At 36.0% G+C, this 16,244-nt stretch overlaps 1 protein-coding gene across 2 annotated transcripts in view; it reads left to right on the top strand.

The window, feature by feature from the left end:
* The window catches only part of LOC102727555 (protein diaphanous homolog 2), a 687,910-nt gene that overhangs the window by 178,492 nt on the left and 493,174 nt on the right, over window positions 1-16,244 (top strand). For both annotated transcript variants that reach the window (XM_081808540.1, XM_081808541.1), the window contains exon 14: window positions 10,429-10,530. In XM_081808540.1, the coding sequence (XP_081664666.1) occupies window positions 10,429-10,530 (102 nt within the window). The remainder of the gene's footprint in view (window positions 1-10,428; window positions 10,531-16,244) is intronic.

Here is a 16,244-nt window from a genome sequence, read left to right as displayed (position 1 = left end):
CACTGAGATACCACCTTACACCAGTTAGAATGGCAAAAATGGACAGGGCAAGAAACAATAAATGTTGGAGAGGTTGTGGAGAAAGGGGAACCCTCTTACACTGTTGGTGGGAATGCAAGTTGGTACAGCCACTTTGGAAAATAGTGTGGAGGTTCTTCAAAAAATTAAAAGTAGGGCTACACCCTGACCCAGCAATTGCACTCCTGGGTATTTACCCCAAAGACACAGATGTAGTGAAAAGAAGGGCCATATGCTCCCCAGTGTTCATAGCAGCAATGTCCGCAACAGCCAAACTGTGGAAAGAGCCGAGATGCCCTTCAACAGATGAATGGATAAAGAAGATGGTCCATCTGTACAATGGAATATTACTCAGCCATCAGAAAAGATGAATACCCAACTTTTACATCAACATGGATGGGACTGGAGGTGATTATGCTAAGTGAAATAAGTCAAGCAGAAAAACTCAATTATCATATGGTTTCACTTATTTGTGGAACATAAGGAATAACATGGAGGATATTAGGAGAAGGAAGGGAAAAATGGGCGGGGGGAATTGGAGGGAGAGATGAACCATGAGAGACTATGGACTCTGAGAAACAAACTGAGGGTTTTAGAGGGGAGGGGGGTGGGGGGATGGGTTAGCCCAGTGGTGGGTATTAAGGAGGACACCTACTGTATGGAGCACTGGGTAGTATACGAAAACAATGGATCGTGGATCACCACATCAGAAACTAATGATGTGTGTTGACTAACATAACATAATAAAATTTAAAAAATTTTAAAAAAAATAAAATATAGAAAAAAAAGAAATACGTGTATCAAACATAATACTTTTGTGAAGATTAAATTCATTAATCAGGCTGAAAGGTATGAATTCTTAAGCGTCCCCCCCATAGCAGATCATTATGTTGTTAAAATTTTGTTTATTTGAATTTCACTAATAAATTCTTATAGCCTCTAGGGCTAGGCCACCATTTGGTTTGTGTCTGTGTATTTTTCCTCTACTCTGTTGATGGCACCACTGGAAGACTGGGCTTCATTTCTATGCTGCATCCTCAAGTGCACAAAGTACTTTTCCCCCAATTTGTAACACAAAGCATTTTTGTTCTTTGCACTCATATATTAGACATCTTTAGTGGTGAAATCCTTTTGTTCCTTTTCTTTGTTTTTCTATTAATTTTTGAATTGATAATATATTTACATGGTTTAAAGTTTAAGAGTTACAAAAATAGTATACTGGGAAATTTGTTCCTCTCATCTCTGTACCCCAGCTACTCAGTCCCTTCCGTAGAAGTAACTAATGTAATAAATTTCTTGTGTTTCTTTCCACGAACGTTTTATATATATACTAGCAAATACATATATTCTTCCCTCTTCTTTTCTGTAAATGGTAGTACTGCATAGTCTTGTATAACTTGTTTGCTTTATCTAACAATATTTATTGAAGATCATTCCATATCATTCTATAAAGATCTTCCTTGGTCTTGGATATAGCAGCAGATTGGTACATTGAATGGACATACCATAATTTAATCAATCATTCTTCTATTGACAAGCTTTTGGGTTAGTTCAGATATTTTCCTATTATAAGCAATACCCCATGTAACATAATTTATTAAGTTTGTCTGCAGTAGATGAACGCTTATAGTCTTTTGCTATTACCAGTACTGGAATACATAACATTATATATAAATCCTTTTTTACAAATAAGAATATATATGTAGTATAAATTCCAAAATAATTGGAGTGCCTATTTTTTTTTGCAGGAATGAGTCTAGATGATAGTATATAACGGTGAACAAAACAGTGACAAATCCCTTTTTTTAAGAGAGCTCACATCAAAGTAGAAGGTATAGACAATAAAATAAAAAATACATATTGTGTCAGATGATGGTAATTGCTTCTGGGAGAAATGAAGCAGACAAAGAGGAAAATATGTGTCAGGAGGGAGGAGTTCTGATTTGGAACCACATCATCAGGAAAGATTTCTATAAGAAAGTGTCATTGAATAAAGATCTGAAAGAAGTGAGGCGAGATCTAGGGATGACATAATATCAAGATCAAAGAGTCTGCTGTGGGAATTGTCCTGGTATATTTGAAGAACAGCAAGGAATCTTGTGTGGCTAGATTGAATCAGAGGAAGGTAGTAAAAGATGAGATCAGAATAGTTATGGAAGGGACATGAAATACGATGTAGGACATTCTAAGCTATTGTGAAGACTTTCTTTTTACTCTGAATAAGTCAGGAAGCCATTGGAAGGTTTTGAACAGTAGAATAACATTAATTAATGTGTTGACAGGGTAGAATGAAGAAAGGCAGAGGCAGAATGGAGACGGGTTATTAGGCTACAAGAATAACTTAGGCTAGAAGTAATGGTGGCTTGAAACCCTTACGTAGAAGTGGAGGTGATGAGAAGTTATCAGATACTGGATTTGCCAAAGAATGGGATGTAGCCTGTGAGAGGGAAGAATTAATGATAACTTGTTTTTGTGTGTGTGTGCGTGCACATGCATGTGCATGCACCTGTGTATTTTGCTTGAACAATTAGGATTGAGTTGCCATTTGTTGAGATGGAAAAGACTATGGGAGCAGCAAGTTTGGGTGTAAGATAAGGAATATGGTATAGGATGTGCTAAATTTATGGAGCTTATTAGACAATCAAGTAGAAATATCCAGGAGATGAGAAGGTTCTTTTAGGATACACAGTTTCCCAATGATCCTTCACTTTTGTAAATCCTTGGTGAGATCTACACCACTGACCTTCAAGCTATGTTCAGCTATACCTGAAACTCGGACTGAAAAATCCTACATTGTCAATTTGAGACCCTGGCTACAAATATTTCAAGGTATTATTTTGTTCAGTCTTGCTCACATTAAACTCAATTGTGTGCATAACTTGTACCAGTCTGAAATAGACCACATTATAAAAGAAAAACCTGAATATAATGAATGCGCAAAGTCTTCTCAACAAGAAATGACCTATAGCCTAGCAGTACTGGTTTTATCATCATAATTCCTACTGTTGCATTTCTTAGCACTCAGCTTTGACATACTTAGCTCTTGGGGTTTATTACTGGACTTACTGATTTGTGGCATGAATTAGGATATTTTGCATAACGGCATTCTCTGAGTGTGTGGGATGGCCAGAAAAATACCACTTCATACATACAAAGTCGGAGCCAACTTACGAGTAAAGGAATTGACTATAGTTTGAATAAGGTACTTCACAAAGTTTAAAGGTTAACAGAAATAACTTCCACCACCTCATTTGTCAAATACTAGATTGAGGTAAGAACCATACTTCCATTTTGGTGTTTAAAATATCACTTCAGGGGCACCTGGGTGGCTCAGTCAGTTAAGCGTCTGCCTTCAGTTCAGGTCATGATCCCAAGGGTCCTGGGATCGAGCCCCACATCCGGCTCCCTGCTCAGTGGGGAGCCTGCTTCTCCCTCTCCCTCTCCCTGCTACTCCGCCTACTTTTACGCTCTCTCTCACTCTCTCTCTCTGTCAAATAAAATCTTTAAAAAAATATCACTTCAAAGAAGGGAGATTCTACCTAAAATCTTTAAATCAACTTTATTTGTCCTCCCTAAAGTAAACATTACCTTCTGAGCTATTGAGGCCCAATTGTAAATACACAACATTAGCTATGCACGTTGTTAAACATAGTGTTCTGGTGACATTTAGCAGTGTTCAGTAATTTGCTTAATGAACAGGTGTACAAGTATATTAGTTATGCAGATGTTAATTTGCAGTAACATGTGCTTACTGATTTGGGGGGTTCTTGTCTAAGCTATGACCAGGAAAAAAAAAAAAAACAACACATAAATAAACTACCACCAGTAAGATTTGTTCCTTAATTAGGGAATCATTACAAAGTATGTATGTGTGATTCCCACTGTTAGAACCATTAATCTTGTTTAATGTGCTGTAAACTTCAGCAACATTCCTGGTAATGCCATTCCTATGGCTTCAGGTACGATGCAGGTGACAGAATGACATCTCCCTTTCTGTGGGATGCCTTAGTTAATGCACAGCTGTAGGCAACACAGGGGAAGCTTCACAGCTGCAATATGCAGCACATAAGAGAGGAGATGGAAATGCAGTCTCATACTGCATATTCCATCAGCTTTCCCTCTCAAGGTTTGGTAAACAAATATGTTATTCCTCACAAAATAGATTCAAAAACAATTGAAAATAAAATTGTGCTTGCTGACCAAAGTGACTAATCTTTATCTGTAGTTTTTATTATTCCCTCTTCTATTGTTTCTGATTCCTATATACCCTTGTTCCTTGGATTGCCAAGGCTAACAGTTTATAAAAGTGTAAAAAAGATACATATATATCAGGTCATACAATTTTTATTTTTATGTTGAAATGGAAATCTGCATAGGCTAATATAGGAAACACCTATGTACCAGCCTCCCAGAATGAAAAAATATCAAACATTTTGTCATATTTAGTACAGATATTTGCTTTTAAACAAATAAAACATTAGAGATAAAATTGAAGTTTCCAGGATTTAACTTGTTCCAGTATCACTTTCTTCCCCCAAGAAAAGAAGTCATTAATCTGCTAAGTATTTAGTCCAGGTTTTAAAATTTTGATACACACACACACGTACATTTACATTTTATACACAAGACGTAAGATCATTTTTAATTTAGATGAATGCTATTATACTGCATGTAACATTTTCAATGATGTTTATTTTTCCATTCAAAATTATAATTGGGATCTATTCTTATTGGAATATTTAGCTGTAATACACTCACTATAAATGCTGAGCTGTATTCCATTATATGAATTTAGCACAATTTATTTATCCATTTCATAACCCCCTGGCATGTGGGTTGTTTCCAGTTTTTGTACTGTTGTAAACATTGCTGCAGTGAACATCCTTGTCTCCTTGACTGTTTGACTCATAAATGGAAAGATTGGGTTATACTTATGGTAACCACAGCTTAAATGTATTAGATACTAGTAAATGTTTATTTTATATTTGTTATCCTAATTTTTACTACCACTGTTGGCACAAATTCTTATTTTTTTGCCTGCTCATCCATACTTGGTATTACAAGACTTTTGTTACTTCAATTTGATGATTGTGAAATGGTCATTGGTTGTTTTCAATTGCATTTCCCTGATGACAGGGGAGGTTGAGCATCTTTTTATTACTTGCTATATGATCTTGGGCAAATGACTCAAGTTTTCTATTTTGTAGCTTCCTCCTTTATAAGATGACAATGGTAATACCTATTATATAAGATAACAGAGGAGGTATTTAATAAAAGTTGATTTTGGTGGTGATTGTGATGATTGTTATCATGGTTACTACTACTAGTACTACTATCACTGTTATTGTTGTAGTTCTTATTATCATACTTTCCCCTTTTATGTGATATATATATATTTGTATAAGTGATACATATATAGTATAAATTTATTGCAGCTATCACACAGAAATCAGAGTAGATTTTCCCTGCCTGCCATTTTCATATTTGCACTCATTTTAACATGCAATTATTTATTGAAGTTTAACACATATTTCAACTAATACATAAAAAATGATTTCCGTATAGTTAGAATCACTTCTGGAATATATACAAATGGAAAAATATGTATTTATATAGGGTGATCACAATTCTTATATTGATATATCTAAAACAAGTTGGGCGTTTACTTGTTTGATATAACACATATGTATGAATAAAGTTACATAAATATTTTTAGGTGATTTTTTATCACTACTGTTACTGGCTTTATTATTCGTAGTTTTGAATAGAGTATACTTACTGGGAAGTGTCATATTTTTGCTTCTCCACATAGTCCTTCTAATATGATGTAATACATCAGTTGATGCTGATTTAAGATACAGGATTTGTTGATATGAAACTAATTCCAATAACAAAAAAATTTGTTGAGTGATATGCATATATTCATTCAAACTATATTATTATGGATAAAGAAAATTATAAATGTTAGATATCTTTTGGAGATACTTCCCTAATTAGTAGTTTATATATGACCATGTTTTTTAGAAAACTGAGTAGACATTTAAGTCTATATGCTTGTGCCTAGGCTTACACATAATAGGTCTTCAATAAGTATTTGCTGGATAAATGAATGAATTAATAGTATTGATGCTGACTTTAGGAATCAATCTTACTGCATTTTGAGACAAAGTAGTTTTTAAAAGTTAGTTACCATTATGTAAATCATTCAATGTTACCCATTTATAGTATCTTAATATTTGCTACAACTTACAAATATCTTGTCACATGTTGTTTGTACCCACTGAGATAGCAGAAATTAATAGGGGATTTATGAACATTGCCTAAATTAGATCAGGAAAAGATTATAGCCATGTTTATTTATGCCAATCAGCACCCCTCAACTGTAAAGGAATAAATTTATAGAATAATTACAGATAAAAATCCATATGTTAAAGAAAATATAAGAATACTTAATAAGCATTTTATCTTACATAATTAGTATCTTGATGTTAACACATTTAATAATAATACAAATGTCTTTATTACACATCATTATCTTTCTACTGACAGTATTTTATGATGTTTCATTATTATTTGGTCAATTAGCAGTGATAATTTAAGCACTCAAATTAATCCATCAGATTTAAAACCAGTGGCTATATGGTTTTTCATTTGCATATGGAAAGATAACATTTGATTATAGGCCTCATTATGAACGTGAGGACCATAGGGCCATTGATGACAAAATCAATTATTGAAGTTTTTGTATTGAGACTTAAAAAAATTTCTTCAGTCCCATTCAAATAATTTCAAATTACAAAATCACTATAATTTATTTTAAGTTTTAAATTATGGTATGTTTGGTATAAGCACTTTTCACATGAGATCTACCCACTCACAAATTTTTAAGTGCATAATACAGTATTATTAACCAGAGCTATAATTTTGTACCACAGATCTTTAGAACTTATTCATCTTATGTAATGGAAACTTTATACACATTGAGCAGCAACTCCCCACTTCTCCCATCCTCAGTCCCTGGCAACCACAATTCACTCTTTTGTTTCTATGAGTTTGACATTTTAGATGCTTCATAATTATGCAGTATTTGTCTTTCTATGACTTGCTTATTTCACTTAGTGTAATGTTCCCCAGGTTCATCCATGTTATTATTTATGGCAGGATTTTCTTCTTTTTTTTAAGGGTGAATAACATTTCGTTATATGTATATGCCACATTTCTTTGATGGACACTTAGATTCTTTTCATATGTTGGCTGTTTTGTGAATAATAGTGCAGTAAACATGGGAGTGCAGCTATCTCTTTGAGATTTTTAAGTTCTTTTGGTTATATACCCAGAAGTGGGATTGGTACATCATATGGTAGTTCTAGTTTTAATTATTTGTAGAATCTCCATAGTGTTCTCTATAGCAGCTACACCATTTTACATTTCTACCAACAATGTACAAGGGTTCCAGTTCCTCCACCACATCCTCATAACACTTTGTTTTGGTTTTGGTAAGAGCCATTGAAAGAGCTGTGAGGTGATATTTCATTATGGTTTTGATCTGCATTTCCCTCATGATATTGAGGGTATTTTTGTATACCTGTTGGCCATCTCTATGTCTTCTTTGGAGAAATATCTTTAGAAATATCTTTAATTGAGTTACTAAATTGCCCATATTTTAATAAAGTTATGGAATATTTAATTTTAAAGCATTTGAAACATATGTAATAAAAGCATCCAAGGACAGGTAACAGTTTGAAACATGAAAGCAGGACATTTTTAAAATAAGAAGCCTTCAATACTATCTGGATAAGTTTCATATGTCATTACCTCTCTTCAGATTCTCTATTTATCTAAGCCTGTGGTTGTGATCACTAAGGAATGCTTTTAAAGACAAGAAAGCCAAAGGCATTAATAGCCATTGGTTAATATTTACTGATCATGGCAAAAACTTTATTGTTTGTGAAAGGCTATCTGATTAGGGAACTATTTTAAACTAGCTTTGCTCTAGTAATTCTCAAAATAGCAGTGCCCAATCATGAAATTCTTATCATTTCTTCAACCTAAGATAAAGCCAGTTTACATACTATAAGGGAAATATATTAGGATTTAAGATATTTAAGACGTCTAATCTTAATTTTAAGCAATTTGTTAATTTGAAAAGGGGAGAAGTTGGAATATATTTTAATGAAAAAAATGCAAAAATATGAAGTCATACAAAATGAACATTATGTTTGTGTGGGTTACTCCGGAGTCTTGTTAGTTTGCAGAAAATCTTACAATATCCATTATACTACAGCATTTTCACCCTATATGTACTTGGTTAACTAGTCTCCAATAGGGGGGATTAAGGCATATTGGGAGATTAAGACAGTTTCCTTGACTATTTCTTAGGGAAAGATTTTCTGAATGGTTCTAGAAGTAATTTAAATATGATTCAGGTACCTTTTTTTTTTTTAATTAACAAAGGGATTTTGGATTGTTATTTGTTTATATAGAGTAGTCTTAACCTGGGCATGGCTTGGACTTGAGATCATGATTTTCAAGTGTAATTATTATCTAGTCTGCTTAGACTCTGCATCACTTTAGATAAGTCATAGTGATAAAGCTTAGAACTAATTATTAGGACATAATTATTCAGGTAATTAATTTTATGTTATTTTTTCTAGGAAGTTCACTTAATTTTCCTATATTTTGCACCAGTAAAACAGAGGGGGGTCTTAATGGACTTGCAGTATTTGATGTATTCTATAACATGTGTGGAAAGTTTTCCAGCTATGAACACATAGCTTAGCAAAAATGTACTGTAGTAGTGTGTTGGTTTTCCTCTAAAGAAAATCAGTAACTCATTTATGATCTCTTTAACAAAAATCAGATAAGTTAAAATAATAAAAATAACGATTTCCTCAAAATGAAATTAAATTTTTAAAAATTATTATTATGGTCATATGATTCAGTGATGAAGTTTAGCAGCATGAGTTTGGGGATAAAAGCATATCACTACTTGAATGAAAAAAAAATGTTGGCTTTACTTTTCTCTTTTTTTTTTTTTTTAAAGAAGAGGTGGAGGTAGATTTTTTTTTTTTTGAAGATTTTATTTATTTATTTTACAGAGATAGAGATAGTGAGAGCAAGAACACAAGCAGGGGGAGAGGGAGAGGGAGAAGCCCGCTTCCTGCCAAGCTGGGAACCCAATGTGGGACTCGATCCCAGGACCCTGGGATCATGACCTGAGTTGAAGGCAGATGCTTAACGGCTGAGCCACCCAGGCACCCTCTTATATTTTTTAATGGTCCCATTACCTACAACCCTATTTTTATATTAGAAGAAGTAAACTGCCAACACCTGAGTACAGTGGTAGCTGTGGAATTTTTGTATAGGTGGGTTTAGGGATTTGCCATAAAGCTTCATTTTCACAACAGATAGCCACATTGTTTTTTACTTTGGTTTTTGAGATGGGTTCTCTGAGGTAGAGCTGATGGAGGTTATGGGGGGGATAAGGCCACTACTACTTCTCACAGTTTCAGGTCATTTGAACTGTTCAGATCTAGAGGATTACCTTCTGAATAGAGCATAATTAAATATTTTCTTCTAAGAAGGCAAATAGTACTAAAAACTGTCATGGATACAAAGATAACTTACTCAAAAGACCAAGTCTTTGAGGTTAATTAATTATATGTATGCAAATGGTGCTGTTGTGCAACTTGCAAATGGTTCATATTTATTCTTCAAAGCAATCTTAGCAGGAATTTTTATATGACAACCCATTTAGCAGTTAAAGTTACATAGTTTAAGGGGCACCTGGGTGGCTCAGTTGGTTAAGCGTCTGCCTTCGGCTCAGGTCATGATCCCGGGGTCCTGGGATGGAGCCCCGCATCGGGCTCCCTGCTCAGTGGGAAGCCTGCTTCTCCCTCTCCCGCTCCCCCTGCTTGTGTTCCCTCTCTCGCTGTGTCTCTCTCTGTCAAATAAATAAATAAAGTCTTTAAAAAAAAAAGTTACATAGTTTAAAGCAGTTCCACTGAATTAAAGACATGTCTAAATTTTAACGTATTTTAGGATAAATGCATATATGCCTTTTTCCTCAATTAGTCCAAATTAGGGAGATTTTACTATGTATTTAATTCCAGTGCTGCTGTAGGTACCTGGTAAAGGAGTAATGAATGTTGTACATTAGGTAAGAAGCTGCAATTGATTTTTGGTACTATTTGGCTTATCTTTTCTGCTTAAGTGCTGATATTTAAGTTGTAGGGAAACCTCTGAATGGGTCTGTATTATTATGTTTATCCTTTTCCTTGAACTAATGAAATAAACACATTATTGATTTTTGGCATAGGCTTTGTTAATGTAGTTAATATGCCTTACTAATTTATTTCATGTGATTGGATTAGTACCATTATTGTTTATGAATAAACTTTTTTCCTTTAGTTCAAAAGAATGTAGAAGCTTCAGAAGAAAAGAAGATCCTCCCTGCAAAGAAGAAAGTGAAAGAATTGAAAATTTTGGATCCCAAAACGGCCCAGAATCTGTGTATGTGATGTTTTCTGTATAAGGGGTGGTGGTGATGGTGGTGATGAGGAGTTGTTGAATATTTTTACACAAAGTTGTAAATGATTTGAACAGGTATATTTAGCATCTGCTAGAAACAAAATTGTGTGTAAACGTGATTTGAATTGCCTTTTTCTCATTCAGACCATCATAATTTAGTCTTCCTCAGGCCAGATGAAACTTATGAATAATAAAGCTTTGGAAAATACTGATAATTAAGCACTGTTACAGAGTAAGACATAAGGTTCACTTAAAGAGTTCAAAAGAGTGTTATGTTTCCCCTTTCTGCCTAGACCTAGGTGTGATAGTTTTGGACTATTCACTGGTCACATTCGGCAAATCCTTTTATTGCTATGCCTTTATAGTTGAAGTAATTGTGATGTTAGAGAGTTATATTGTTAACCACTGCACTTAACTACTGGTAGTGAACCGGGGGGAGGAATTAAGATGGTGAAGGAGTTGGGGAACCCAAAGCTTGTCACAGCTCTTGAACACAGGTAAGTGGTTATCAAATCATTCTGAGCACTCAAGAAAATATTTGGAGGTCTGAGAGAACAAAAACTGCAAGTCAACAATTAGAAAAGCTACCACCTTTTGGAAGGAATCCCAGAACATGAAGGAAGAGAAAAGGGGGCAGAAGGTTTATTTGTTTCAATTATAACTGAAAACTTCCCTAATCTAGGAGATACATCAAAATCCAAGAAGCAAAAAGACCTCGTATTAAATCTAACAAAAGCTCACCATTGCCAAGGCATATCATAGTCAAATTCACAAAATACAGACAAGGAAAGAATCCTGAAAGCAGAAAAGGATAAAAAGTCCTTAAACTACAGGGGAAACAGATCACATTCACAGCAGGTCTGTCCACAGAAACTTGGCAGGCCGCAAGAGAGTGTCAGGATATATTCAATGTGCTACATGGGAAAAATATGCAACCAGGAAATCTTTATCCAGCAAAGCTGTCATTCAGAACAGGAGAGATAAAAGAGTCTCAGACAAGCAAAACTTAAGGAGTTCATGGCCACTAAACCAGCCCTCCACGAAATTTTAAAGGGGGATCTTTGAGTGGAGAAGAAAAAAAACCAAAAGCAACAAAGACTAGAAAGGAACAGAAAACATCCCCAGAAATACCAACTCTACAGGTAACACAATGGTACTAAATTCATATCTTTACTGAAAGATATGAATCACTCTGAATGTAAGTGGACTAAATGCTCGAACCAAAGACATAGCATATCAGAATGGATTAAAAAAAACAAGATCTATCTATATGCTCCCTCCAAGAGACTCATTTTAGACCTAAACACACCTGCAGATTGAAAGTGAGGGGATGGACAAGCATCTATTATGCTAATGGTATCAAAAGAAAGCTGGAGTAGCCATAAACATATCAGAGAACTAGATATTTAAGCAAAGAATGTAACAAGAGATGAAGAAGGGCATTATATCATAAAAAAGGGTTCTATCCATCAAGAAGATCTAACAATTGTAAATATTTATGCCCCCAAATTAGGAGAGCCCAAATATATAAATCAATCAACAATAAACATAAAGAAACTCATTGATACAGTAATACTGGGTAACTTTAACACCCTACTTAGAGCAATAGACAGATCATCTAAGCAGAAAATCAACAAGGAAACAATGACTTTGAATGACACAGTGGACCAGATGGACTTCACGAATATATTCTCAACATTTCATTGTAAAGCAGCAGAATACACATTGTTTTTGAGTCTACATGGAACAATCTCCAGAATAGATTACATCCTGGGTCACAAATCAGGCCTCAAGAAGTACAAAAAATTCGAGATCATACCATGCATATTTTCAGACCACAATACTGTGAAACCTGAAGTCAATCACAAGAAAAATTTTGGAAAGGCCACAAATACATGGAGGTTAAAGAACATCCTACTAAAGAATGAATGGGTTAACAAGGAAATTAAAGAAGAAATAAAAAAAATAATATGGAAACAAATGAAAAAGAAAACATGACACTCCAAAACCTTTCAGATGCAGCAAAGGCAGTCCTAAGAAGGAAGTATATTGAAATACAGGCCTACCTCAAGAAACAAAAGTCTCAAATACACAACCTAACCTTATACCTAAAGCAGCTAAAATAGGAACAGGAAATAAAGCCTAAATCCAACAGAAGAATGGAAATAATAAGGATTATAGAGAAATCAATGATACAGAAACAACAACAACAAAAAATCATTAGAACAGATCAACAGTACTAAGAGCTGCTTCTTTGAAAGACCCAATAAAACTAATAAACCCCTACGCAGACATATAAAAAAAAAGAGAGAGAGAAACCAAATAGAGAAAATAACAAATGAAAGAAGATAGATCAGAGCCAACACCACAGAAATACAAACAATTATAAGGCAATACTATGAAAAATTATATGCCAACAAAGTGGACAATCTGGAAGAAATGAAGAAATTCATAGAAACTTACAAACTATCAAAACTGAAACAGGAAGAAATAGAAAATTTGAACAGACCCATAACTAACAATGAAATTGAATCAGTAATCAAAAATCTCCCAACAAACAAGAGTCCTGGGCCAGATGGCTTCCCAGGAGAATTCTGCCAGACATTTAAAGAAGAGTTAATACTATTCTTCTTAAACTGTTTCAGAAGATAGAAATGGAAGGAAAACTTCCAAACTCATTCAATAAAGTCAGCATTACCTTGATTTCAAGACCAGACAAAGACCCTACTAAAAAAGAGAACTACAGGCCAATATCCCTGATGAACATGGATGCAGAAATTCTCAATAAAATACTAGCTAATTTAATTCAACAGTACATTAAAAGAATTATTCAATATGACCAAGTGGGATTTATTACTAGGCTGCAGGGGTGTTTCAATATTTGTAAATCAATGTGATACACCACAGTAATGAAAGAAAGGATATGGACCACTGATCCTCTCAATAGATGCAGAAAAAGCATTTGACAAAATGCACCATCCTTTCTTGATAAAAATCCTCAACACAGTAGAAATAGGTGGAAAATGCCTCAACATCATGAAGGCCATATACAGAAGACCCACAGGTAATACCATCCTCAATGGGGAAAAACTGAGAGCTTTTCCTCTATGATCAGGAACAAGACAAAGATGTCTACTCTCACCATTATTGTTTAACATAGTACTGGAAGTCTTAGCCTCAGCAATCAGACAACAGAAAGAAATAAAAGGCATCAAAATTGGCAAGGATAAAGTCAAACTTTCACTATTTGCAGACGACATGATACTCTATGTAGAAAACCTGAAAGACTCCCAACAATGCTTGCTAGAAGTAATATATGAATTCCCCAAAGTTGCAGGATATAAAATGAACTTGCAGAAATCTGCTGCATTCCTATACAGCAATAGTGAAGCAGCAGAAAAAGTAAATAAGGAATCGATCCTATTTGCAATTGCACCGAAAACAATGATACCTAGAAATAAACTAAAGAAGTAAAAGATCTGTACTCTGAAAACTACAGAACAGTTATGAAAGAAATTGAAGAGGACACAAAGAAATGGAAAAGCATTCTATTCTCATGGATTGGAAAAACAAACACTGTTAAAATGTATATAGTATCCAGGGGCGCCTGGATGGCTCAGTCGTTAAGCGTCTGCCTTCAGCTCAGGTCATGATCCCAGGGTCCTGGGATTGAGCCCCGCATCAAGCTCCCTTCTCAGTGGGGAGCCTGCTTCTCCCTCTCCCACTCCCCCTGCTTGTGTTCACTCTCTCGCTGTATCTCTCTCTGTCAGATAAATAAATAAAATCTTTAAAAAAAATGTATATACTATCCAAAGTAATCTACACACTTAATGCAATCCCTATCAAAATATCACTATCATTTTTCACAAACAATCCTAAAATTTGTATGGAATTACAAAGGACCCTGAATAGGCAAAGCAATATTGAAAAAGAAAAACAAAACAGGAGGCAACACCATTCCAGATTTCAAGTTACATAACAAAGATGCCGTGATCCAGGCAGTATGGTACTGGCACAAAAATACACACATAGATCAATGGACTGTAATAGAAAACACAGAAATGGACCCACAGTATATGGTCACCTCATCTTTGAGAAAGGAGGAACAAATATCCAATGGAGAAAAGATAGTTTCTTCAGAAAATGGTGTCAGGAAAACTGGACAGCGGCATGGAGAAGAATGAAAGCGGACCACTTTCGTACACCATAAACAAAATTAAATTCAAAATCAATGAAAGACCTAAATGTGAGACAGGAAACCATCAAAATTCTTGAGAAGAACACAGGCAGAAACCTCTTTGGCCTCGACCATAGCAACTTATTACTGGACACGTCTCTGGACACAAGGGAAGCAAAAGCAAAAATAAACTATCAGGGCTTCATTAAGATAAAAAGTTTTTGCACAGCAAAGGAAACAACCAACAAAACGAAAAGGTAGGAGAGGAGGGGGGAAAGATGGCGGAGGACTAGGGGACCCTATTTCAACTGGTCCCCAGAATTGAGCTGGATATCTACCAGACCACTCTGAGCACCCACGAAACCAGCCTGAGATGTAAGATCTGGATCTCAAAAAAACAGAATATCGCAGGTGGTTGGTTTTGAGGTATGAAGTGTGGAGCCATGATTCTGCGGGCAGATATCGGAGGATAAACGGCAGCGGGAGGGTGCCTGGCCGTGGGGATCCTGCACCGCTGGTGAGCAACAGTCTTGCGCGCTGGGGACAGGGCACAGACTCGCAGACCCATAGCGGCGGGGAAAGGACTCTAGGGCAGCCCCCGCGCTGGAAACCCGGAGCAGTGGAGTTGGGCGTGCATGAACTGGGAGCGGCTGGCGGTTTTAGAAGCACAAAGGGCAGAGATGTGCCCCAACCTGGAGGCAGGACTGGGAGCACTGTGGAGGGATGCACAACCCAGACCGCTGCAGTTTATAGGAGCAGGGACAGAAACGGAGACGGTGTGTCCTGGAGAGCTCACTGAAGAACAGACTGTGGTCTTTCTGCTCTGAGGCAGAGGGTTGGAAACAGTCTCTTCTGCTCTGACTTGCAGAAGGGACACGGAAAGCTGCCAGGGAAAGCCTCCAGAGAGCAAAAGCCCCAAAGACTGATTCCCGCTGAGCCCATCCCCCACCACAGGGGGGCAGGGCAACACTGCCCAAACAGGGTTGCCTGAGTAATAGCGCAGCAGGCCCCTCCCGCAGAAGACAGGCTGGGAAAACAAGAGGCCAGCAACCCTAAGGTCCCAAGAAAACAGGTGCATCTTGCTTGGATTCTGGTCAATAATTTGGACTCTATACATTCCCTCAACCACCCATCAACAGAATGACTAGGAGGAGGAGCCCCCAAAATAGAAAAGACTCAGAGATTATGACTTATGCTGCAGATTTACAAATGGATGCAGATATAACCAAGATGTCGGAGATCAAATTCAGGCTAGCAATTGTGAAGACAATGGCTAGAATGGAGAAATCAATTAAAGGCAAGATAGAGTCTCTAAGGGCAGAAATGAAAGCTGAATTGGCAGAACTTAAAAATGCTATCAATGAGATCCAATCCAAACTAGATAATCTAACAGCTAGGGTAAGTGAGGCAGAAGAGCGAATAAGAGACCTGGAAGACAATATTATAGATAAAAAGGGAATAGAGGAGGCCAGGGAAAAAACAGCTCAGAATCCATGAAAATAGAATCAGAGAAATAAGT

The sequence above is a fragment of the Leptonychotes weddellii genome, chromosome X, assembly GCF_054177405.1.
Source record: "Leptonychotes weddellii isolate Sample4059 chromosome X, ASM5417740v2, whole genome shotgun sequence".
NCBI classification, from domain to species: Eukaryota; Metazoa; Chordata; class Mammalia; order Carnivora; family Phocidae; genus Leptonychotes; species Leptonychotes weddellii.
This window is presented reverse-complemented; position numbering and strand designations above follow the sequence as displayed.